We start from the raw sequence: 26,806 nt of genomic DNA on the forward strand, positions 1-26,806 counted from the left end.
CCGTTAGTGACGCTTAAGTCGAATAGGAATCTTTACACAAGTTTTTAGAGAAATTTTGCTCGAGCCTCCATGTCTGTTCTCTGTGGTTATATCCTACAGTAGGTAGCTAAAGAAAGGAAGGTACTATAGACAGAGAGGATAAGGCAATAACGAAGACGCAGTGGAACCCCTCGAGCTTGGTTGTTCATCCAAGTATTGCAAGATCTAGGAACTATGGGTCGTTCGAGAAACTCTTGTTGATTAAATAAGCGAATAATTGAGGGTTAAATATTTAAATAAACAACTGTGGTTGTATGAAATTAAAACCAAATTTAGAACGCCGAGGTGCATGATTTCAGATCGGCTCAGATCTAAATATTTGGATCTATATCAGTTTTGAATCAGGGATGCAGATGGCTTAACTTACCAAAACTACATCTTTGTGGCCTCAGTTTTCATTTCCTTAGCACGGTGAGAAAGTTTCACATGCTTGCTAACAGAGAGAGCAGTTTTAAACTTAAGGCTGCATAATTTGCAGGGAAATGTGTTTTCTTTATGCCTGGACACATGGCGATCACAGAGAGATTTCAAGTGAAATTTCTCCGGGCAGTGCGGACATTTGTGCCTTGGTTCCGAGTGGCACGTCAGCTGAAATAAACAATTTTATGATGAATGGTGATCAGTATAAAAAATCGAACATCGCAAACCTTATGATAATAAAGTTGATGTGTTTTTTCAAAGTTAAGTCCGCAGATGTTACAAGTGCGCGGCTTGTGGTTGCTTGCAATGTGACGGATTAGAAATTTGTCTTGCTGAAACTTTTTGTCACAGTGGGGACATTTTATCGTGGATCCGCTTGTAGAAGGCAGTGACATCAATTTGTCTCCGTCGTCATCTAGTTCTGAGATTTCTTCTTTGATTGCCATCTGCTGGACATGTTCTCGGTCGGGTTGCACTTTACTCACAAAGTGGACATGCTTTACATGGCGTCCCACATCATGTAAAGTTTTAAACTTTCGGCCACAGAACTTGCAGGGATAGCCCTTAATAATCTTATGAACGGACATATGCCGCCGATAGCCGTATTTTAAATAAAACTTCTTCGAACAATGGGAGCATTTGTATTTCGGTTCCGAATGAACTTTTAACTAAAATATAGAAAATGAGGTTGCATTACTAAGAGAAATTTTGGAGTTACAACTTCGACAAACAAACCTTATGATACCAGGTTTGATCTCTGCCGACAATAGAAGCATGACAAATTTTACACTCGGTCACCTTATGGCGACGCGTGAAATGTATAGTAAGGCGCTCGGTGTGGTAGCACTCTTTGCCACAGTCGGGACACTTTGTGTCGGAAAATCCACTCAACGGATACCCATCCAGAGTTTGTGAGATGTGCAACCGTCTATTCTGCCCTTTATTTTGAATTCTCGTATTGGCAACATTCTCGACTGGTGAATTACAGTCAGGATCGTGTGGTATTTTATTTTCTGCTTTAAGAAGCATTGTTTCCTCCACTTCCACTATGCTTTCCATTTCCATCTCTTCTTCTTGCCGCACATTCAAAACATCACAGGACTTTGGTTCGATACAGTCTCCGAGATCTGTTTGGATTCTTTTCTCCCCGTGAGCCATTTCCATATGATCAGTGAGATGGACTAATTTTCCGAACGTCCGTTGACATATTTTGCACCGCAAGACCTTACCCTTTAAACAAAACGATAAATGACGCAGATAGTCATATTTCAAATAACACTTCTTCGAGCAATGTGAGCATTTGTATTTTGGTTCCGAATGTGCTGTCAGCTGGAATTGTAGAGATTGAGATCGAATTAATGAGAGAAATTTCAGAGTAACAAATTTCACAAACAAACCTTATGATACATCATTTTACTTTTGCCGGCAAATGACATTCCACAGATGTCACACGCGGTCAGTTCATGAGTTTTGGTGATGTGTACAATTAGACGCGTTGGGTTGTAGCACTGTTTACCACAATGGGGACAAATTTTACACTGAAAAGATCTTAAAGGTCAATCTTGATTCTATGTCAATTCCCAAGAAATCGTTTCCTTGTTTCCGAAAATCGTCTATCGCTGTAACAGTACATACCTTGTGATTGTTTTGCTCATCGGTACTACCATAGGTCTCCCCACAAATTTTGCAAATGGTTAGCTTATGTATCTTCTGGACGTGTTGGGAAACTTGTTCCTGATCGCTGAAACTTTTCCGACAAATTGGACAATCAGTTTTGACAACCGTTTTGGCTTGATATTGCTGTTGGATCTTAGTAAAGTCACTATGGCATAAACTCATATGTTTTGCCAAAGCGACTGAGGTTTTGAGTTTGCGATTACATATTTTACAGCACAACTTCATAGCCTTGTGATGTCTGGCCACATGACGTTGATAAGAATGTTTTACATTAAATTCCATCGGACATTCATGACATTTATAAAGAACTCCAGAGTGGCTGATTAACTAACCAGGAAAATTGCGTTAGCAAGTAAACAGTTATAGTTAAACTTTAACCACCCACCTTATGATAACGGAATTGGTTAAAAGTGCTGAAAACAACTCCACAGACGTCGCACGTGGTCGGCCGATGACATCTTTGGAAGTGACGTGAGAGGATCTTAGCACTGAAATACTTCTTGTTGCATTGGGAACATTTTATATCGGACGATTCACTCGAACAAATGCCCCCTGAAGCCACGTTCGGAATCGGATTATTCTTTTTGTTTTTCAGTTGAGAAACTGGTTGCACGTCGGATGTTTTCTCGATTTCATCGTTGATTTGATCATAACAACCAGTACGATTATCGTCACACTCCGTAACCAATTCAGAACAATGTTCATAGAAATCAACCGACAAGGATTCAACTATCTCTGATTCGAGTGAATCCTGCTGTTTGTCACCAGTAGCATTGCCGTCATCCATGTCTAGTCCACCAGATTCGAATGGCATCGCTTGTTCTCTAGATGTGCAATGGTTCAAAGCATGATCAGACATACGTTGTTGTGACCGGAAGCTTTCGCCGCACTCGGAACACCGCAGGAAAAAGCCATCGTGATCTTCCTGAAAGGTGCACCAACTCTTGTAATAAACAATTCAATCTAATTCTAAGCCGAGTTACTCACATGAACGTGCCTCCAGTAGACACTCTCCTGAAAACAACGTTGATCATTACACAGGATACATTTGTGTTGCTTATACGTTACACTTCTTTCCTGGTAATATAATTCTTTACTCTCGTTTGCAATCTGTTGATAAAATTCATTTATGAGCATTTATGTACATAGGACGACTAACCCGATGAAATAGAAACCCCTCCACATACCTCATGCAGACTCAGATGATTCCACAGACCCTCCTTACTCAGATAGTCTTCGTCGCACAAGGAACAACGGAACACCAACCGTGGCATACACATCTCCCGATGCCGTTGGAGTTCATCCTCCTGGTACTCCTCGGAACAGATATCACACTCAACCGTCCGAATCGCATCTTCACCGACAGCCAATCGACTCGCTGCTGTTGCTTCGCAGCATTTTAAATGCACCAAACAGCAATCGCCTAACGAGTGCTGAAATGTATGTAGGTACAAAGCAATTGTAATTTTATTTAGTCATCGATACCCTGCTTGTGGTGCTTTACATCAAGTCAAGGAAAACATATAGAAATCAAGCTGAACAATGCATTAGGTCCTAAGTAAGATTGATCGATGATCTTCATTGACTTTCTCTTTCGTTAATAACTTACGTATAGAACCGTTTCTTATCGTGTTTGTCGTATTAGAATCTAGATAACCGATCTGTGTGCTGAAAATAACTGGGAATGTCTTAACATGGATGCAAAGAGCATTGTTCAGCTTTAAAGTTTTCAGTGAAAATTTTATCCAATACCCTTTGAGGGCAGCCTTGAAGGCGAAAATTGTTGGTTGTTGTGGCCAGACGTTCAGCAAATTCTTCCTTTGAATGTGACCTGTGACATTTTAAGTACCTCTGAACGGCATGAAAAAGCTGCTGCAATTTTCGTAATTTGTAATTTATTATCGTAACGTTAGCCTGTCGGTTACACCATTGCTCAGGTCAAGGAAAACACAACATTTGATTTTTAACTAAAGGAGAACAATAAAGTCATTAGTGGAAGTAATTAATCTCAAATTCAGGGATTCTGCTCCGTTCCGTGGCTGCTGATTTTCTACGCTTAATGTTGCATACAATCCGAACTACTTTCTTCAATCAACGTTGGAACTTATGTAACTTATAACAGATTCCGGTTCGTCACTTACCGTAACTAATTTGGAAGCACTTTTTTTGCAGAAAGAACAGAACATTGCGAACAACAAATTTAATTTTACTCAGGCCGATTTGTTTTGTCTGCTCCTCCTTTTACCTCACGGCGAATGAGAACGACTCAAATTTGAGTTTAGTTCACTCATTATCGCCAAAAGTGCAGGAACGCAGCGATGAGTAAATTTGTCTCATGGTTTCCTGTGGAAAACCTAAAAAATCTGCCGAAAAATGAGGAAATTGAATAAAATCTTATTCAGTCTCATAGTAGTACCAATAGACTGAGTGAATCCAATCTTTTCTTTTCTCAAATTCGGGAATTTTTTCCTGGAGAAACCTGGGAAAACATTGACTTCTCGACGCAACATCTCACTTATACAACCTAGCTAGCGCAGCCCTGTAAAATCGCTTTGTTTATTATTTTCAACCACGAAATCAGCTGTCAAAGTGTTCGACTTGACAGCGGTTTGTTTTTTTATTTTCAACTAGTAAAATGCATGTATTAGTGAAACTTCTCACTAATACTAAGGCCGTTCGCAATGCTGAGTTTCAAAATTGTTTTAAACTCCTCGACAATTCTATAATTTGAAACTGTCAAAAATAAAACTGCAACACGATCAGCGCAACGCACAGTTCTAAAAGATGTTTGTAATCATCAAGTTCCATAAACTTTACTGTTTTCTATGAAGTTCATAGAGTTGTTTGTGAAGCTCTTCGAAACATCTTTAAATACATACAAAGAAATTTGAAACAGAGTTCCATTCGTGTTTCAAACTCGCTCAGAAATAAAACAGAATAGTCGAGCAGTTGCAAATCTGGTGCAAAATAGTGCTCGAATAATGAAACTGCAACTCAGCATTGCGAGAGGTGCGTTTCTGTTCTAGTTTCAAATTGAAACAATCCTTATAAAATACAACAGCATTGCGAACGGCCTAACGGTGGTAGAGAACTCTATGAGGCAAATTTACTCATGCACTTTATGTGATTTATGAGTTGACTAAACTCAAATTTGGGTCGTTCTCATTCGCCGTGCTGGGGGAGATGACAATGACGTTTATATACACTGAAACAAATCGACATGTACTGTTTATTGGATTCATCTTATAACATAGCAATGTCAGCAGATTTATTCATTCTATGTGATGATTGATAGATTCCATTGGATTATCACTTAAAAACTATGACTGCGATATGGAATGATTTCTACCGTAATTTCATATACTTAGTACTTGATAATACTTTGCTTCGAACGTGGTTAGCGAAGGTAAGAAGTATATGAGTATTGTCTGATATATTTCATGGTGAAAAACTGTTGATATGTCATGGGTGGGAACAGACATCTAGAAACTAATGGAAAATCATATAAGTTTGCACTATGAGAAAATTCAGTAAAATATACCTGTTTTCATGATGAATATTGCCCACTAAAATATATATCTTATAAGATAATCATGTATATTTTATTGGAGTTGCTTTTACTGATTTTTGACGTTTGTTGATATGTCGCGTGTAAATATACATGTAGAAACTATTGGACTGTCATTTAACTTTGCAGTATAGGAAAACATGTATATCTCATTGTAATAGCTTGCTTTGATTTTTGACGTTTAAAAATTGTAAACAGATCTATCCCAATCATTAAATCAGTGCCAACATTTCAAAGGGGCGTAATTGCTTTTGTAAACAATGACTTTAGTCGTCAATTTCTCGCGAATGAAATCTTACTTCTCCAAAATTACAATGCTAGCTGGTAGAAGAAACATTCCTCTACCTGCTGGTGTGATTATTTTTCATGAGTGAGCTTTTATTCGCGATAAATCGACGGCTACAGCCATTGTTTACAAATGCAATTACGCCCCTTTGAAATGTTGGCACTGAAATAGTCATATAGATATGCCTTTTAAGAAATCCAACAGCAAGCATTTGTTTTTGCATGTTTTTCTGGGATGAATATCGCTCCCAATAAAATACATATACATCTTGATTGTTCTTTATAAATTATTGAAACAATTTTCAACGATGTTAACGTACACTCATTCATATGATAATTGGTTCCAGAAAAGAATGTATTGAGATTGAAAAAAAAAATGATTCTACTGTAATATTTACTTTGCTATGATTCTAATTGTAAGCCTTCTACACGGCTAATTCAGATTCCAGCCCTAAGTAGTACTCGAACTTCATGAGCCAGTTCTATCAAATCATATAATTTAGTCGTTGATTTATTGCACACAGGTGCATTAAGAAAGATTTGAACAAACCACACCACCGAAACGGAACATAAACTTGTCAGTGCTATTTGTTTTCACTCTAGCAAAACGAGCATAAAGTTGCACTACATTCCATGTCGGGAGAGCTGCTATTTGAACGAGCTCAATCTTGAAGTCAGCCGTGGCCCAGTGGAATCGAGCACAGACACCGAAAGCATCACACCTCAACAGATCTTGATCGAATCCCAAATCAGCTACAATAAAAAAAAGGCACAACTGTGAAAGCTCCCACTGCCTGATGTTTATTTTTCGAATTTATTTTTAGAAATCGATTAAATATATATGTATCAAAAGAAGAAGTAAATTTCATGTTATTTTCACATAAACTTTACTTCGATTGATTTATGACACATATATTATATTGTGGTGAAAAGTATAGCTTCCCTAATAAAAAATAACCATAAACGAACGATAACCCAAATCATTGAACTATTCCACAAATGGTTTGGATGATACCCAGAACACGTCGTTAAGCAAATTAACCATACCATTTTTATTAGGGTTATGCTTATGGGTTTCAAATCCATTTCAGTTAATTATTATAATTTAATCGATTTTCATTTATCATATGACGATCATATAAAAGTTACCAAATTATCAGCATTGTAAATGTATCAGATATTCATATAGAATTTACCTGACACATTTTCAATCATATCATTTTCAATGGATTATCTTATAGCGCAAATTTATTAGACTTCCACATAACAGGAATATGTCAAATTCGTTCAGTGTATAAGGTCCACACCAACAGGCAGCTTGCTGGTGTTAGAAGTGAAAATAAATATTGTAAACATTGTTGAGCACTCAAGTGACAACGTCATTCTACCATAACATTCCATACACTTGAGAAAAAAAATCTATAGAGTTCTCTACCACCGTTAGTATTAGTGAGAAGTTTCACTAATACATGCATTTTACTGGTTGAAAATAAAAAACAAACCGCTGTCAAGTCGAACACTTTGACAGCTGATTTCGTGGTTGAAAATAATAAACAAAGCGATTTTACAGGGCTGCGCTAGCTAGGTTGTATAAGTGAGATGTTGCGTCGAGAAGTCAATACACGAACTATCATGTGCTTCACATTTGAATTTGCGCATACACTGAACCAAATTGTCCATACATCAATGTATGATTATTGCTTCACTTGAGCCCCATACGGATTATTTTTCTATTTGCGAAAGATTATCATTCTCTGATTCAGCTCTCAAAGCACAGAAGAACTGAATAGCATTAATTCTAAAACAGGATGATTTTCGTTCTGCACGCTGTAAACCATTAGCATGATTATCATCCATTCTTAGGAAGACTTGAAATGAACAAACCGTATGATTAACATTGAGAAAGATACGGACTCGTCATACAGTTTCAAAATAAATATTGTCATGCAACGTTTAAATGAAATATAAGTGCAATCTGAATGAAAAATATATGGAAGCAGAAAGCTTATTTTACTGTTTAAAAATTGTGATCATAACGAAATATATCTCTTCTAAATTGTTGGAACTGTTAATTAATGTTGTAAATGAAACACTTCTGTTTTATAAGCTGAACAATTGTTTTATTCATTTATGATAAAACAACCACACTAAATGCTGCACTGGGCCGGCCTCGCCCCTGGCGTCCCCATCGAACAGTGGATTCGCCGGTTCGGACTCATCATCCACGGAATCGAACCCAATCACGTTCTGTAGGAACTTGTGCAATTTAGGATGTTGGCTCGGGTTGTTTGTGGCCTCAAAAAGCAGTTTGAAAATGTTGTCCCAAAATCTGCTAAACGAGCTCATCAGCTGGTTGGTCTTGAAGATATCACTGGAAGATAAATTTGTTTTGTTAGAATCGTTTTGATTGAAACAAAGGACCTCCCTCCCAGTAACTTACTGAAGTCTAGGAATTTGAATCAACCAGCGGATGTTGTTTTGATTACACGTTTCTGATGGCCACTTGGCCAGTTTGTAAAACTCCACTCGTTCGGCGACTTGTCGTTGTCCAAAATCTGCTGGAACGAGCTCATCAGCTGGTTGGTCTTGAAGATATCACTGGAAGATAAATTTGTTTTGTTAGAATCGTATTGCTTGAAACAAAGGACCTCCCTCCCAGTAACTTACTGAAGTCTAGGAATTTGAATCAACCAGCGGATGTTGTTTTGATTACACGTTTCTGTCTATGGCCACTTGGCCAGTTTGTAAAACTCCACTCGTTCGACGACTTGCCGTAGTACGAAAGACGCAGTTCGGCGTTTTGGTACTTGCTTTCCTCAAAGTCGCTGACCACCTCCTCGAGGGGGGGCTGGATCGCGAACAATCCACGGGCACTGAAGCATTCGAATCAAACGGGAACGGAACGAGTAGATATTTTTTTGCCACATGAATCCGAAAACTTTTTTTTCGTTCGCTTTTTGGTGACACTCCCCGTGGTATGCGAAAAAACTGTGTACTGCTATTCGAGAGACGCAACAAACTGCGAAAAAATGGTAAGGCCAAAACGCAATGGGAGACTGAAACGACAAGAAAATGAATCGTATGACAGTTGTTGTATGATTTTCGTTATGGGGTTCACTTGGATGATTTTAGTTCATTTCTGTTCTTGAATTCATTTATTGTTAATACCTTTCAAAATTTGAACGGTACTTCATTAAGTGGTTGATGTTATTTCCTTTTATGATATGTATGATGAATCATCCCATTTAATGTCAATTATCAGTCAATCGGGTATCTCATATTATTTTCGATGTTAAAGAAATCGGATAGCTCTGAATGATTAATCATGCAATGACGACATGGTAAATTCGCTCAGTGTACTGGCAAACCTGGCAAACACATTCACTCAAAGATAAATTAAATCAAAAAAGCTTAAAAAGTATGCAGATTCCCGCTTCACCTTATTGAGTCCGAGCCATGATTACTTCGGCAGTAGTCATGCATGATTAAATTCGAAATAATCTTTCCAGTATTAAATATTATTCTTTTTCAATACTGATATATAAACAAAAACAGATTAAAATTCAATCAAAAATTATTAAAATAGAATCAAAAATTATTAAAATTTATTCAAAAAAGATTATCTTCAATCTAATCAACCATGATTAAGCTGGGATTAATATCAAATGCTTAGTTTTTAGAAAGAGAGTATAAATTCTTAATCTTTCGAAATGATTAAACTGAGTTTAATGTCAAATTGATTAAATTTCAGGCAAAGTGGGAATAGTTTAATTTATCAGTGTTCATTTCAAGTGGCGATCTTATGAAATCAACCATATCTCATGAATGCTCTATTGATTTGTAGCACCCATGGATTTCACGTGTTTTAAATTTAAAAGCCATGTGATTAATTTATTATGATGAAAAGTGAATTTGTAAACAATGGCTTTAGCCGTGGATTTCTCGTAAATAAAAGCTCACTCATGAAAATTAATTACACCAACAGGTAGAGGAATGTTTCTTCTACCAGATAGCATTGTTAATTTAGAGGAGTGAGCTTTTATTTGCGAGAAATCGATGGCTAAAGCCATTGTTTACAAAAGCAATTACGACCCTTTGAAATGTTGGCACTGAATTGTATTGGTTTGCGTGGGCGTACTTCGGTTCGCGTGTAAAGGGCATGACAACTTTTGTTTACAAAATGTATAAAGCATTTCAAAAGTATCGTACCAATTGTAACAAGAACATCCTAGAGCCGGTGTATAATGAGTCACGCCAAGAGAAAAATAGTTGAAATCGCTACACGGTTTTCGAAAGATTCTCTTTCTTTTCACTTGGCAACAGAGGACTTCTACATTGGCAAATCAAAGTTGGCACTCGTGGAGAATAGAAGAACTATGAAAGTGATGATGGTTTCAAAATTGTCCACGGAGAAGTATACGAGTGCAATCTTAAAAGGCTTTTATACCCAAGGTGACTACATGGGTATACCGATAACTACCTATACAAGTTTTGAGAAGCTACCTATAATGAAAAAATAATGTGGCCACCCTGCCCGCAGAATAAGCCTGGATGAGTCTTCATCGTAAGTAAAATGGTAAAATGCTCGACTGTTTCTGCCGCATATTATTTAAATCTGATACAGATCAATGTAGTGAAGGTTCAGGATAAAAATGCTTATGCGCTGTTAAACAGACTTGGGAATGGTGATTTCTAAATCAATTTCATTATCGGTTATTAATCCATTTATTATTATTTGTCCACTAAGGTCCATACTTTCATCGTAGAATGCCAATCGTTTTTTGTTTTTTTTTTCATCTAGTTCTTTTTGACCTTAGTAGTGTAACCTGCTTTGGCGAGATGGGCTTGCCTTACATGATTACTGATGGCGAGACCATTTTTGAACATGAGGCTACAGAATTTGCAGGGAAACTTATTTGTTCCATGGTTGGACACATGACGCTCATAACCTGCTTTCATGCAGAATTTCTCCGGGCAATGTGGACATTTGTACTTCGGTTCCACGTGACTTGTCCGCTGAAATGAACAAACATACCTATCTATGCAATTACGATTATTGATGAGATGTATGGACAAACCTTATGATAGCCAAGTTTATGTTTGTTGTCCGTGGTAATTCCGCAAATTTCACAGCTAGTCGGCACGTGGCTGTTTGCAACGTGACGGGATAGGGCACTTTCTTGGTGGAACTTTTTGCCACAGTGGGGACACTTTGCAGGGTTATCCATAGTAGAAGCCTGTATGGTAAACTTTCCATTGTCGTCATCTAGGTGCTGAAGCGATGATTTGTCTTCTAATGATTCAATTTTAATGGAAATCTCTTCAAATTTTTGACCATCTAGTTCTTTTTCCAGTTTGTTGATGTTGGTACAGTCGGTTTGACCTTTTCTGATAAAATGAACTTGTTTCACGTGCTTGCTGAGTTGAACTAAAGTTTTGAACTTGGCGCCACATGATTTGCAGGGAAACACTTTGCTATACTTATCATGCATAGACACATGACGCCGATAGGAATGTTTTAAATGAAATTTCATCGGGCATTGAGGACACTTGAACTTCGGTTCCGAGTGAGTTGTCAACTAAAATAATAGAAGAAATATTTTAAATAAAATATTTTAAGTGTTGTCTGCCACAGACAAACCTTGTGATACCAGACTTGACTTTTGCCGGTAAAAGAAATTCCGCAAACATCACACTCGGTCACATCGTGCCCCCAAGTGATGTGATTAATAAGGCGCGATTTGTGGTAGCACTCTTTGTCACAGTGAGGACAAACTGTATCGGAGGGTTCAGCCGACGGATTCTCACCAATGGCTCGTGAGACTTTTCGCTTCTTATTCTTGCCTCTGAAATTTGGAATTCGGGAAGACTTTGAAATATTGATCCTAGCTACCGCATTGTTCGTATGATCAGCAATATTCTCGATGGAGGAACTACATTCAGAAGTATATTCAGGTTTTATAAGCGTTGTTTCCCCAACTTCAACTATGCTTTCCAATGTAAATGCAACATCAGCTGGTTCGTCATTTGAAGCGTCATTGCAATTGGACTCGTTGTAATTTACGAGATCTTTTCGAGCTTTCTTTATGCGGTGAATTTTTCTCATATGCCTGATGACGTAAATTAAACTTTTAAACTTACGATCGCATAATTCGCATGGAAACTTCTTAATCTTCGAATATTTGAGCATATGTCGCTGATATGTTTGTTTCAGATGAAATTTCTTCGAGCAATGAGGGCATTTGTATCTCGGTTCCCCATGAACTTTCGCCTGTAATGAAAAGATAATAGGTAGTTAATTTGCATTATAATGAGTAATTTCAGATTTGCAAATTCGACCAACAAACCTTATGGTACACCAATTGACTTTCACCGGGAATAAAAGTTTCACAGACGTCACACTTGATCAGCTCGTGGCACAACTTGATGTGACTTTTAAGGCGCATTTGGTGGTAGCACTCTTTGCCACAGTGGGAACACATAGTACACTGGAGGAAAAATAGAATCCATAAGGCTTTAAAACGGTACACTTCCGAGCAATAATATTGTTCATCGCTTTACAAACCTTGTGTTCGGTTAGCTCATAAGCACTGGTAAAGGTCACCTTGCAAATAGTGCAAATAGATAGCTTATGTATCTCCTGGACGTGTTGGGAAATTTCGTTCTGATCATTGAAACTTTCCCGACAAATTGGACAATCAATCTTGACAACCTTCTTGACCTTACTTTGCTTCTTGATGGGAATGTAGCAGTCAATCTGTAGGTTCTCATAACGAGTATGGACAACTTTCGTATGCCTCTTTAGAGCGGCTGAGGTCTTGAACGTGCCTCCACATTCTTTACAGAGAAACTTTCTTTCAACCTGATGCGAGATTAGATGACGTCGTAATCCTCCTTTAACAACAAATTCCTTTGGACATTCAGAGCATTTGAAGTTCATTTTTGAGTGAATTTTCAACTAACAATAAAAAGAGCATCATCAAGTAAACATTTACAGCGAAACTTCTAACAACAAACCTTATGATAACGAGCTTTGTTACCAGTGGTGAAAAAAAGTCCACAGATGTCACATGAAGTCGGCTGATGGCAATAGCCAATGTGATGTGCGAGGCACTTGACACTAGCATACTGTTTGTCGCAATGAGGACACTTTACACCGGATGATTCACCAGAAGGATCCTCAGCTTGAGATAGCAAAATTTCCTCTGAAGCTTCTTCTGTCTCATCATTATTTTTGATTTCGCTACTGTCCTTATCATCAACGATTTTATTAAAACTAGTAACCGCATCGTCGCTATCCGTTACCACAGTGGAATCATTTGCCTGGATATCAATAGACAAGGATCCAACTATCTTTGATCCGTGAGAATCCTGCTTCTCCGGTATTTCACAACGCACTTCTTTCACTTGTGCTGAATGTCGTCTGTTAACAGTATTAATTTCATACGCATAATCTACATCTACTTCAGCAGATTCGGTTGGTACAATTTGTTCCCTATGTTTGCAATGGTTAAGAGCATGATCCGCTTTAAGTTTTTGCGACCGAAAATTTTCACCACATCCTGTACACCGCAAGAAAAATCCATCGTGATCTTCCTGTAAAGTGAATCAAAATGTTAGGTTTAAATTGGGTTGTGCTAAATTACCTCGATTGACGTTCCCCCGAATGCAAGTGTCTTCTTGCTGTGCATTTTTTTCAAATTTGGGGTAACCGCGGTAAGGGGAAGTGACATTCGGGGTAATGCGACACAATCATAAAATATAAACCATCACCTACATGGACATGTATCCAGTAGATACTCTCCCGGTAACATCGTTGATCATTACAGAGTATGCATTTGTGTTGTTTATACGTTACTCTCTTTTCCTGGTAATGTAATTCTTTGCTATCGTTTGCAATCTGTTAAAAGAAACATTTTCATTCAACATAGAAAGCGATGGAACTAGAAAACAATTTCCCCGTGAGGACCGTACCTCATGCAGGGCCAGATGATTCCACAGAGCCTCTTTACTGAGATAGTCTCCGTCACAAACGGAGCACCGGAACACCCACCGGGGCATACACATCATCCGATGATGTTGTAATTCATCCTCCTGGCACTCTTCAAGACAGACATTACACTCAACCTTCCGAACCGCATCTTCCTTCGGAACGATCGGAATGGGTTTCTCTGCCGATGCATCGCAGCATTCTAAATTCACTAAGCAGCAATGGCATAAGGAGTGCTGAAATGTATAAAACAAAATGTTGAAGTGGTTGCAGCCTTTCACAAGTTCTTCATCACTTACCGTAACTAATTGGAAAGCACTTTTTTTGCAGAAAGAACATAACATTTCGCCATGGTGCTGCATTTTAATTATGTTTTCTGATTGTATACATAGCCGAAATTTTGTTATCTCTAATACGTCAGAGACTTTATTTACTATTTAGAGACACGCAAACAATGAGCTGCTGCCGCTGCAGCTGATCGAAATCAATGTCATTTATACAAGGTCCAGCCCAAAGGACTTATTCTGCCCATAAAAGCATAACTGTCCCATATGAATAGGAAATCAAGCAAAGATGGGACAGTTATGCGAGTATCGGCAGTATTGGTGCACGGCGAATGAGAACGACCCAAATTTGAGTTTAGTTCACTCATAATCGCCAAAAGTGCAGGAACTCAGCGATGAGTAAAATTTGTCTCATGGTTTCCTGTGGAAAACCTAAAAAATCTGCCGGAAAATGAGGAAATTGACGAAAATTTTATTTAGTCTCGGAGTAGTACCAATAGACTGAGTGAATCCAATCTTTACTTTTCTCAAATTCGGGAATTTTTCCCTGGAAAATCCTGGGAAAACATGAGGCAAATTTACTCATCGCTGAGTTCCTGCACTTTTGGCGATTATGAGTGAACTAAACTCAAATTTGGGTCGTTCTCATTCGCCGTGTGCTAGTGAAATGTGCAAATGTTTAGCGGGGTTCATATTCCATTACAATGTTTATCTTTCACATTTTTGGGTAATTTTGAACGGGCGTGTAAAAACTATAAGCCAAATCTATTATTATTATTATTATTATTATTAATATTATTATTATTATTAAGTATCTATGACCACATTAGCCACTTCCGGGCATTTCCCGGATGCCCCCGGGGAAGTGACCAGAACCGAAACTTGATCCAAAACTCACCATGTACAAAAGTTAGTTCAGAAAAGAGCCAATTTTAAGTAAAACTGAGCTAAAAACCATAGCTTTCCTGTAATGAAAAATAACTTCCCCTCCAATATTTTTACATGAAAATATTCATCAAAGCACGTAAAATTTGATCACGTCATTAGTTTGAAAAACTGTTTGCCCAAATTTGCAAATTATCCACCAGAATATCGTATGTTTTGAACACATAAACGCTCTTAACATGTTGCATTTGTGAGGTAGCGTGTTCAAGTATTGTAGAATGTTGCTTGTTTACTCTTTCAAACATAGTATGCCAAGAAAAAAATCAAATAAAAAAAGTTGTGGTTGAAAAAACGATTTGAAGGGACCTTCCTTAAAAAATACTTCATATCTCAAGAGATGAACTAGCCTCAGGCTAAAAATCTCTATAATAAAGAAAAAAAAAAAAAAAAAAAAAAAAAAACTTCATATCTCAATGAAAACGACGATTTAAACCATTGATGTTTTCAGCAAAGTTTGTAATGATAAGATCTACAACTTTGTGGAACATTTTATTTTTCTAAACCGCAAAGAAAAATAGTTAGAATTTTTATTTATTTTTTGTCCTAAGGGATTTAAACTATGGACGACCCTTTCATCAGATGCGCCTTTCTTCAAATATAAACTTGTCTGAAGACACCAACTTGATTAAACTGCATCTTTATGCACTTATTTAGTTTTTACCTGAAAAACACCCTCCTGTACCACTGTGCACTGTTTCTGACTTTCTGAAGAGAGATAATTTGAAGAAAAGGACGTAGGAGAATGGAACCCTGGTTCTATCCTCCCCTTGTATGAAAACTGAGAAAACACGGGTCTCTAATCAATCTACAGGAAAGGTTCGCGAAAACTCACAATGACTCGGGAATTTTTCCTTTTGTGAGCTTCATAAAATCCCGCGAAATTATCCAACGCTGAAAACGAAGAGGTAAGGACTAGATTTCAGCAAGGTTGCAAAGACTCATTTCAGCTAAAACAATGTTTTTCTAAATTATGAAATAATTAGATGCCATGATCAAATTTTGAATTGGTAGGATACAAGAAGAGGTTGCAAAGAATGTGTTTGACATATTAAACCTGTTTATTTCACTTCATGAGAGTCACAGTCAGCGATTTTTCACAAACTCACTCACTCACTCACTCACTCAATCAGTGATCAGCAAATCGCTGATTGTGACTCATAGAAAGCAACATTTACAGGTTTTATGTTTCCAACGCATACTTTGTAACCCCTCTTGTAAGTTACAAGTAAAACATGCCATCATACCATCTTTTGGTTTTATTATTCCGAAAAACATTATTTTAGCTGAAATGAGTCGTTGCAACCTTGGATTTCAGTAGAGAGAAATAGAACGAAATATACTGATTTTCGTTCTATTTCTCTCTACTGAAATCCAAGGTTGCAAAGACTCATTTCAGCTAAAATAATGTTTTTCGGAATAATAAAACCAAAAGATGGTATGATGGCATGTTTTACTTGTATGCATACAATGAAAATAAGAAAAGATCTCATGAGATGCATCCAATTTCATAATTTTGTACTCCTACTGTCCTGCTGTACTACCATACTACTGTTGAACCAAAGACTATTCCAATACATTTCCGAGCTATTCCAAATTAGCTCAACAACTCTTCAGACCCATGATGATCACAAAAAGGGAACTTTCAAGTACAAAAGCATCACGTCTAAACCCAGAGACAAAAGTACTAGGACTACTATCTTGCCCAATGAACCAGTGGGCAAATATGTGCTGGAACTTGGCCATTCCTACCACCACTTGAGAATAGCGCGCTGGACATTTCTCAACAAATTACAGCACGATAGCAGCTCTAGATGTATAAGGCAAAGTTGTAGAAAACTGATATTAGATACCAAAACAAGTGAATATATAAACTGGAACGAACTCACCAAATGAACGACGGCTTGCCCGTGAAGCAAAAACTTAAAAGACTAGATCAACATTTCACAACATTCCATCCGATCTTCAAAGAAACTTTTGCACAATCCGCCTCTAATCAGAATCATCGCGCCAGCCTGCCAATCGCCTTATAACAGTTCTGAAGAAAAGGATACTGATAAAAAAAAAACTTTGGAATGCATAGGACAATACTCGTTCACTTGCACTTCCTTTGCACTAGAGTTCTTTTCTAGAACTATGTTATCGAGTGGCACATTGTTTTGAGCTAAAACGCGATTCAGAAAAATAACATTTGGAAATTGTTCGCGTTCATGGAGAAGCAGAGCACACTTCGATCCAAATTTGGCAGATAAATCTCGTTCAATGTTTTCATTTCGATTTTTGATCATAGTAATAGATAGGCATTAGGCTTCACATTAATCAATTTATTATTGTCGAGTTCTAAACTAATTCTTTGATCTCAATGAGCCAGTTTCGTGGTAAGCCAACCATAAAATGGGCACTAAAATCAATGAAAGTTGATGGGGTATACCTATATTGGATTTGGATACATCAAAAACAAAACGAATGAAGTGATCATAACAGAAAAACTAAAAGAACAACTCAAGACCAACAATTAAAATGACCTTAACTCCATTTTGTAAACAAACCTTGTAAGGTCATTTTCTCGTGAACCAAAGTACGCAAAGGCAAACCAACATAATTAACAGGTAGGGGAAATTCTCCTATACCCTATTGTGGTTTAGGTTTGCGAATGAAGGTATCGGTTCACGAGAAAATGGCCTTACAAGGTGTGTTTACAAAATGGAGTTAAGGTCATTTCAATTATTGGTCTTGAACTGTCCCATTTTATTATTCTTTTTCTTTTCGTCCTTCCCTCGTTCGCTACACAGTTTTATTTCTTATGTGTGACCACATGGCGTAAATATGTAGATTTCACGTGAAACGTCTGCGGACAGTGAGGACATTTGTGCTTCGGATCCGTGTGGCAAATCATCTGAAATGAACAATTGCATTATAAATAATGAACAATGAAAAAAATCTACCATACAAACCACATGATAATTGAGTTGACGTTTGCTTGAAAAAGAAACTCTGCAGAAATCACACAAGCGCATCTTGTGGTTATCATTGATGTGACGGGATAGAGATGTGTACTTGAAGTTTTTGTCACAGTGGGGACACTTTTCAAGGAATGAAGAATTGACAACAGCAGGTGTGTGCTGTAGTTGTGTTTCCTCTACAGAGATTTCCATTTTGAGGTCAAGTTCTTGGTTCAGTTCTTTGTTGGTTGCAGTATTGGTTTGAGAAGCATTGGAAACAGTATGTTTTGAGATGAATTTTTCAATGTCGTCATTTAGAACTTGACTTTCATTCTGTTGTAGATGAGTTTCCTCTACAGAGATTTCCATTTTGAGCTCAAGTTCTTGGTTGGTTGCAGTATTGGTAATAGTATGTTTTGAGAGGAATTTTTCAATGTCGTCATTTAAAAACTGGCTTTCATTCTGTTGTAGATGAGTGTCCTCTACAGAGATTTCCATTTGGTTCGGTTCTTTGTTGGTTGCAGTATTGGTTTGAGAAGCATTGGAAACAGTATGTTTTGAGATGAATTTTTCAATGTCGTCATTTCGAACTTGACTTTCATTTTGTTGTAGATGAGTTTCCTCTACTGAGATTTCCGTTTTGAGATCAAGTTCTTGGTTCAGTTCTTTGCTGGTTGCAATATTGGTTTGAGTTTTTCTTACAGAATGAACCTGTTTTATATGCTTCCTGACGTAAGCTAAACGCTTAAACTTGCGACCACAGAGTTTACAGGGGAACACGTTTCGAATCTTATTATGCCTAGATAGATGACGTTTATAGGCACCTTCATTGTGAAACTTCTTCGCACTCGATGTAGTCCCACCAAGAACTTGCGAGACTTTCGCTGCAACTTTAACTCTTCTATTCTTGCCTTTAAATTCTTTTACTTGAGAGGACATGGAATTGTTTGTCTTAGCGACATCTTTAGGCGTATCATCCTTATCATCACCCTCAATGGTAAAACTACGCTCAGATTGGTCATGGGGCATTCGATCTACAGATTTCAACATCGATGTTTCCTTCACATCCAAAATGTCATGGTACTTTTTATCGTTGCGGTTTGCGAGAGCTTCTTGGGGTCTCGTAACACCATGAACTATTCTCATGTGAGTGGCGACAAAGGTGAAAGAATTCAACTTGCAACCACATAATTTGCACTTATATTCATTCTTCACACACAAAGACAAGTGGCGCTTATAGTCACATTTGAAATGAAATTTCTTCGAACATTGGGAGCATTTCAGTTTCGGCGCCGAGTGCACTTTCATCTGTAATGATAAGATAATAATGAAATTGTTGATTTTTTTTATATATAGTCACGAATTCGACCTTATGATGCCATATTTTACTTCTACCGGAAACGGAAACTCCGCAGACGTCACACGTGATCATCTCATGACACAACTCGATATGAGTTATTAGACGTGTGCGATTGTAGCACCCTTTACTACAGTGAGGGCACATTGAACACTGCAAAAAATACAAAATATTAATCCGACGCAAACTCCCACTCATTATAGGGTAAGGTAGACGGGAAATGTCTATCGCTATACGAACCTTGTGATTGCTTAGCTCATCCGCATTGGTGAAGATCTCCCTGCAAATGGTACAAATGGTCACCTTATGCATCTCCTCGACGTGCTGAGAAACTTGACTTTGATCGCTGAACTTTTTCCGGCAAATTGGACAATCAGTCTTAACACTCCACAATATCTTGGCTTTATTCGGCTCTTGCTTCTTGACACTGTCGGAGGAGCCAGTTTGAGCCACTATTTGCCGATGAAAATGAAAACCTCTTACATGCTTCCCGAGAGAATCCTTTGATCTGAATGTGTTAAAACATATCGAACATTGGTAGTTCTTTTTTGAATGATTTCTTATCTAAAGACAAAAGTTGCATTATCATGTAGATATTTATAGTAAAGTTTCAAACAACAAACCCTATGATAATTAGCTTGGTTACCACTGCTGAAAAAAAGCCCACAAACATCACACGTGGCCGGTTGATGTGTGCTCTTAATGTGACGTGAGAGTGCCCTAGCATTAGAACATTCTTTGTTGCATTGAGGACACTGTGCATCGGACGGTCTACTCGAACAATTCTCAACAGGGGGCTGCAAAATTTCTTCTGATGCATGCCCCTTGCATTCATCTTCGTCCACATCATCACCGATTTGATTGCAATCAGTAAGACCATCGTCACAATTCTCAACCAACGTAGAATTTTGTCCATAGGATTCAACTACCTCGATTTCGAGTGACGACTGCTGATCTTGGTTCGTTTCAAAATCCTTCTCAGACGCTTCGTTCGACTTTTCTTGCGATGAATGCTCATTGATATTGGTATTCGCATAATCATCACCCATTTCTAATCCACCAGACTCAGATGTTATCGTTTGTTCCCTAGATTTGCAATGGTTAAGACCATGCTCAGCCATACGTTTTTTTGATGGGAAACTTTCACCACATTCTGAACATCGTAGGTAGTACCCATCATGTTCTTCCTGAAAAGTGAACCAAATGATATGACAATCGATTCTATCTAAATTCCAAATCACTTACATGAACATGCTGCCAGTAGCTACTTTCCCGATAAGAACGTTGATCATTGCAAAGGATACATTTGTGTTGTTTATAAGTTACTCTCTTTTCCCGGTAGTACAATTCTTTGTCCTCGTGTGCAATCTGTTAATGGAAACCTCTGAATACGACATGAATTCGATGAAACATAAAAATCTTCCTCATACCTGATGCTCAATCAGATGGTTCCACACACTTTCTTCACTCATATAGTCTTCGTCGCACAAGGAGCACCGGAACACCAACCGTGGCATGCACGTCTCCCGATGCTGCTGCAGTTCATTTTCCTGGTACTCCTCAAGACAGATATCACACTCAACTTTCCGAGCCGCATCTTCCTCCCAAACGACTGGAATGGACTTTTCTGCGGTTGCAGCGCAGCTTTCCAAGTGCACCAAACAGCAGCCGCATAGTGAGTGCTGATATGTATAAAATAAAATGTTGGTACGGTTGCAGCCATTCACAGATTCTTCTTCACTTACCGTAACTAATTTGGAAGCACTTTTTTTGCAGAAAGAACAAGACATTATACCCAAGCGATGTATTTTTCTTCTATTCAGTGTTGTTCACGTTTCATGGAGTACGATCCGTAGATTAGTAAATTTGTTTCCACTGCGTTAATTATTACTAAATTTAAAGATCATTTTACAAAAACAGTCCATCAAAAACAGTTTTTTTTTTAAGAAATAAGCGGTCAGGTTTAAAGCCCTCTAGTTAAAGTATCTGAAAAAAAGCTGTTCCAATCGAACAAAACGGTGCATTTTGACGGTTCGATTCGTTCGATTGGAACAATTTTTGACAGACGACCATACTTTTACTGTATACACTGAACCAAAACACCCGCCGCCCGTTGAATGAAATCTCATTCAGTGTCAAGCAAAACTAATGATTCCTGAGATTGAATGACAATCAAGTCGAATGATTTTATGATCAGCAATAAGTTATTTTTGTTTACATTTCAAAATAATGTTTTTTCTATGCATCCGATAATCAGTCACATATTAACAGGCACATTAAGCGTATGTTTTTCATATGAACCAAAATGAATATCCCTGTATCAAAATAATTCTATTTCATATCAGTTAGCAAATGGTGGCGAACAAACAGCATTGTGACTGCACGAGTATTTAAATATGATAAAAACATTTATTTATACAACCATTTCATTAGAGATGACTCATGTAATCTCAACAGTAGAAAAAAGCGAAAAAGCATTTTTTCGATTATTACCTAGATTATTACTTAGTAATGCTTATAACTGATTGAAATGGTTGTGTAATTATTTATTTCAATAAGATTTCTGAAAAGCAAATACCTCTATTAAGCCAACTACATAGATATAGACATGGGGCCTCCCTTAGCTCAGTCGGTAAAGGCGCAGCTACAAAGCAAGACCATGCTGGAGGTGGTTGGGTTCGATTCTCGGTCCGGTCAAGGAATTTTTCGGGTTGAAAAATTTCTCGACTTCCCTGGGCATAGAAGTATGATTGGACTTTGCCACACAATAATACCAATACAAAAATGGTACAGGCATCGAAAGCTCTCAATTAATAACTGTGGAAGTGCATCTAGAAAACTAAGTTGAGAGCACGCAATAAGCTAATATGCGATGTGCAATAAGCTTGAAATGCGAAGAAGAAGAAGAAGATATATATGGACATCATTAAAATACGATCTGATTTTCTTCCATTACCAGACTGATGAGTTGAAAAGTTTATGTATGCTAATCATTCACATCTTGTTCTTAATACACCAATCAATAGGAAATTTTTCCTGCGAATCTGTTAAATTTAAGGCCATCATTTTTCTAAAGGTTACTATTGAAAATTGCATTAAAATAATCCTCAATGTTATTAATAAGAGGAGCTTAAAATTTGCATCAAAATGCATTAACGTAGGTACCGTCCGGTATGCTCAGATTCTGTGATTGATGTGTTTTCCCTAACACAGATTTAATGTCCGAATACCAAAATTAATAGGCAGTTCAACCAACAATCAATACGAAACTAACGATTTTAAATTGGCTCACCACTTTAGTAGCCTATTGGTCCCAAGCAAACGATTAACGTACCCTATTCTAGTCGAAATTCTAGTACTACGCAATGTTTGTTTTGATTCGCTATGAAAGTTTGACAGATAACATCAGGGGTGTGTGGATTCATGCAGAACATGCAGGGGTGAGTGAAATAGCTTGGGACCGTTGTTCTGGTACTGAGTGAGCCAAAAATAATAATGATTTTCTTCGGAACCCAGTGGTCTTAGAGTTACCTCTATGGTTCAACCTCTTCAAAATTCTACAATTGTATTGCGAAATAAGTGATATTTGAGAAACTGTTTGTGAGTTTATCGATACAGCCATGTCGCAGCATTTGGTAACCCAATACAAGCGTGGATCAAGTAAGCGCTCAAAGGAACTGCAAGCGGACAAACCTCCGAAGAAGCAGCTGAAAACTGATGCTGAAAGAAATCGATGTTACCGAGACAGGATCAGAACGGCTAGAGACAACATTGCTTTATCTACTGATTAGGATGCTGTTCGCTCAGATGAGCTACCCTACATAGTACACGCCTATATGGGCGCCCAAAATAGTATGTCGCAAGTAAGTATATCACCAAAACAACTCAAGATCCAGAAATAAAAACCGCTGGCGCTGCAAAATAATGAGGTAACTTCTACAATGTACTGTAATTTGTACAATAATACTCACATTACTCATATTACTTTAAACAATCGTCACGTCGGTCATAGCTTGTTATGATTGCCTGAACAATGCGTAAAGCGTGATAGTGGAATTTAATCAAGGCCTAAATACTTTTTCGTAGCCTTTTGTTTTCGGATTTGAAAGATCGTCGGTTGCAGTGACTTGCTTACTGAGCAGCAAAACGCGGTCCCAGGTTCTTTCATATTAAAAATGTATGGTAAGATCGCTTGTTTTGCTAAACCTTTCGTTGTCGTCGGTGCCGGGTTCTAATAGTTATAACAGCTTGAGTAACGGTATGATGTGATATGAGGGGCTCGGTGGCCTTAGAGCAACCGTTTTTGCGTACTGAGCAGAACATCCTGAGTCTAATCTCAAGCCCATCCACATCAAGATTCGTCAATCGTTTTATTTGTTAATATGACTACATGGTAATAATAGCAACTCGATGATTAAAAAAGAGATCGTTTGCCTGGTAGCAAACGTTTTTGCTTACTGAGCAGAAGACCGTGGGTTCAATCCCAAGCTCATTCGCGTTATACGATCGTTAGGACATCAATTCAGCTTATCGTTTACCAAAACGAACCCTGCTGCAAACCCAACACATTCATTGCTGTCACGTCAACACATTCCTACCCATTCCTTTCTTGACCTGCGTTCAGGAGCGGCTGGCGCTGGTATTACCTAATTCGAGATCACCAGTTTTTACACATTGAGGATGATTGCTTCTCTGTGTAATTACAGCTGGTCTGGCAATAACAGAGTAGCAACCGTGGGCGGTCAATCATGCTCATGCTCATGCAAATCATTCACATCTTGTTCTATTTTGGTTTGATTGATGTATTATTATAACGCTGATTTTAAATTATATTCATACATTTGACTTGATTCTGTCAAAATATGAATTGGGTTCTTTAATTTTGAAAAATATATCGGTTTTTATATACTATCTGAAAGAGCTTCGTTTTCTGAGCACAGCGATATTTTTTTTCGAACCCACACACTTTTATCTCGATTTTTAAATCAAGATTTAAAGCAAAATAATAACTTCACTGTTTGACACTAAACTGACAAACTGACAGCTCGCTCCCATCCAAAGTGACACCGAGGGGCGCTAATAAGGTGATTTTTGCAAATGTAATCGTACTTATTTAAAATAGTTCCAGTGTACCAAAATTGATGAAATTTTGGGTTTGGGTTCCATTTTTAATGAAGATTACGAAGATGCATTTATCTCAATACCCTTAAAGAACCCAATTGAATGACGATCTTCTTAAAATCATCTGATTATAAGCATGCCCGCATAAACGCGAACCATAAATTGACCTTACCTAAAATTGTTAAAAATTGTTTATAATCCCTGCTAAACTTTAACTGAAATGGTTATGGAACTTTACATGAACGTTTAATGATAAAGTTTCAACCTTATGTATTATGGTTTTTTGGAACTGGACCTTACAAATAATGGGTTGTTAAGAACCATTACCATTCCAAATTCTTGTTTTCTCCATACATTTTCGGAAAGAGAACTATAGTAGAACCTTTTAACTTATGGTTTGAGAACTTTAATGGTAATGGTTATGGTAGTCAGTAAGGTCCACGAATGGTTTTGTAACATCGATCAACTTTATGTGGAATATATCGCGAATTGGTTGCCTGTAATTTACTGATTACCAATTCACGATATATTCCACGTAAAGTTGAGCGATAATACAAAACCATTAATGGACCTTACTGACTACCATAACCATTACCATTAATGTTCTCAAATCATAAGTAAAAACGTTCTTATATAGTTCTCTTTCTGAAAATGTATGGAGAAAACAAGAATTTGGAATGGTACACAGCAAAAAAAATGTAATATCGATCAATGTAATTCAAGTTGATGTATGAAATAATGATGTAATAGCAAAAAGCAGCTACAATATTACATAAATGGATGTAATTTTGTTCGCAAAATCGATGTACATCGTACAACGTTACACTGATAAATTGAACTATTCCCATTTTGCTTGAAATTTAATCAATTTGACATTAAACTCAGTTTAATCATATCGAATGATTAAAAAATAAGCATCTGATATTAATCATAGTTTAATCATGGTTGATTAGATTGTAGATTATCTTTTTTTGAATAAATTTTAATCATTTTAGATTTTATTTTAATAATTTTTGATTGAATTTTAATCTTTTTTGATTATATATCAGTATTCAAAAAGAATAAAATTTAATACTGGAAAGATTATTTCGATTTTAATCATGCATGACTATTGCCGAAGTAATCATGGCTCGGACTCAATAAGGTGAAGCGGGAAACTGCATACTTTTTAAGCTTTTATGATTTAATTTATCTTTGAGTGTATATTACACAACCGATGGATTGACCTGGTTGCAGCAGTTTGGATGTAATATTCAACAACTTTTTTTTCTGTGTAATGGTTCTTAACAACCCATTATTTGTAAAGTCCAGTTCCAAAAAACCATAATACATAAGGTTGAAACTTTATCATTAAACGTTCATGTAAAGTTCCATAACCATTTCAGTTAAAGTTTAGCAGGGATTATAAACAATTTTTAACCATTTTAGGTAAGGTCAATTTATGGTTCGCGTTTATGCGGGTGGGGCTTGGGTGAGGCAAAAATCATTCAGGAGGCGGCGGGTGTTTTGGTTCAGTGTAGAGATTGCTGACGTTTATCGTACGCACGTACAGAAAAAAAAGTTGTTGAATATTACATCCAAACTGCTGCAACCAGGTCAATCCATCGGTTGTGTAATACCATTGACAGACATATACAAAGCAGTACCGTTGTACTCCTTTAATCGAGTACCTCAAAAGGTACAATTTGAGGTACAAGCTTAAAGAAATACAACGGTAGTACAACAGTGTACTTTGTATGTCTGTACAAGGTATAATATAACGTTGTTCGATGTACATCGATTTTGCGAACAAAATTACATCCATTGATGTAATATTGCAATTTTCCCGATGAAAACAAATCACTGACACAATCACACTTTAGCAACCTCTATATACAACCTCTAATAGATGAAAACCATGTGAATTTCACATAGCTTTCATGTGATCACATAGCTAAAAATCCCACCACAAAATCACATGAATATTATGAGGCCGTTGAAATTCATATGAAAAATCATATAAAATTAACGTGATCACACAAATGTTATGTGAAATTCGAATGAATTCCATTAATTTTGTTTATTGGATGAAGATCATTTGCGTTTCCAATGGAAGCTTGAAAACTATTTTCGGTGTAGGGCTTTAGTCAGGTTACGGTACACCGAAAAATTAATGGAATTCATCTGAATTTCACATACACG

At 37.3% G+C, this 26,806-nt stretch overlaps 2 protein-coding genes across 2 annotated transcripts in view; both read right to left on the bottom strand.

Moving 5' to 3' along the window:
* Positions 1-266: 266 nt before the first annotated feature.
* LOC135705266 (uncharacterized) overlaps positions 267-26,806 on the bottom strand; it is a 33,448-nt gene continuing 6,908 nt past the window's right edge. The window contains exons 10-27 of the mRNA XM_065226888.1: positions 21,250-21,268; positions 20,935-21,186; positions 20,750-20,872; positions 20,128-20,691; positions 19,745-20,068; positions 19,517-19,657; positions 18,160-19,455; positions 18,001-18,101; positions 8,516-8,587; positions 8,150-8,360; positions 3,324-3,569; positions 3,124-3,246; positions 2,522-3,061; positions 2,095-2,463; positions 1,857-1,997; positions 1,195-1,788; positions 687-1,127; positions 267-627 (exon numbers count right to left, since the gene is read on the bottom strand). Coding sequence (XP_065082960.1) covers positions 412-627; positions 687-1,127; positions 1,195-1,788; positions 1,857-1,997; positions 2,095-2,463; positions 2,522-3,061; positions 3,124-3,246; positions 3,324-3,569; positions 8,150-8,360; positions 8,516-8,587; positions 18,001-18,101; positions 18,160-19,455; positions 19,517-19,657; positions 19,745-20,068; positions 20,128-20,691; positions 20,750-20,872; positions 20,935-21,186; positions 21,250-21,268 — 5,773 coding nt within the window. The 3' untranslated portion in view covers positions 267-411. The remainder of the gene's footprint in view (positions 628-686; positions 1,128-1,194; positions 1,789-1,856; positions 1,998-2,094; positions 2,464-2,521; positions 3,062-3,123; positions 3,247-3,323; positions 3,570-8,149; positions 8,361-8,515; positions 8,588-18,000; positions 18,102-18,159; positions 19,456-19,516; positions 19,658-19,744; positions 20,069-20,127; positions 20,692-20,749; positions 20,873-20,934; positions 21,187-21,249; positions 21,269-26,806) is intronic.
* LOC135705292 (zinc finger protein 729-like) lies at positions 10,619-14,444 on the bottom strand. Its single transcript, XM_065226939.1, has 9 exons — positions 14,279-14,444; positions 13,964-14,215; positions 13,767-13,889; positions 13,007-13,585; positions 12,555-12,947; positions 12,337-12,477; positions 11,631-12,260; positions 11,068-11,568; positions 10,619-11,005 (listed from the first exon to the last, which is right to left on the bottom strand). The coding sequence occupies exons 1-9, from the start codon at positions 14,339-14,341 to the stop codon at positions 10,787-10,789; spliced, it is 2,901 nt and encodes a 966-aa protein (XP_065083011.1). The 5' UTR covers positions 14,342-14,444; the 3' UTR covers positions 10,619-10,786.

This window comes from Ochlerotatus camptorhynchus, unplaced genomic scaffold, assembly GCF_037179485.1.
Source record: "Ochlerotatus camptorhynchus isolate MF236.1 unplaced genomic scaffold, CSIRO-AGI_Acam_v1.1 ptg000265l, whole genome shotgun sequence".
Taxonomy (NCBI): Eukaryota; Metazoa; Arthropoda; class Insecta; order Diptera; family Culicidae; genus Ochlerotatus; species Ochlerotatus camptorhynchus.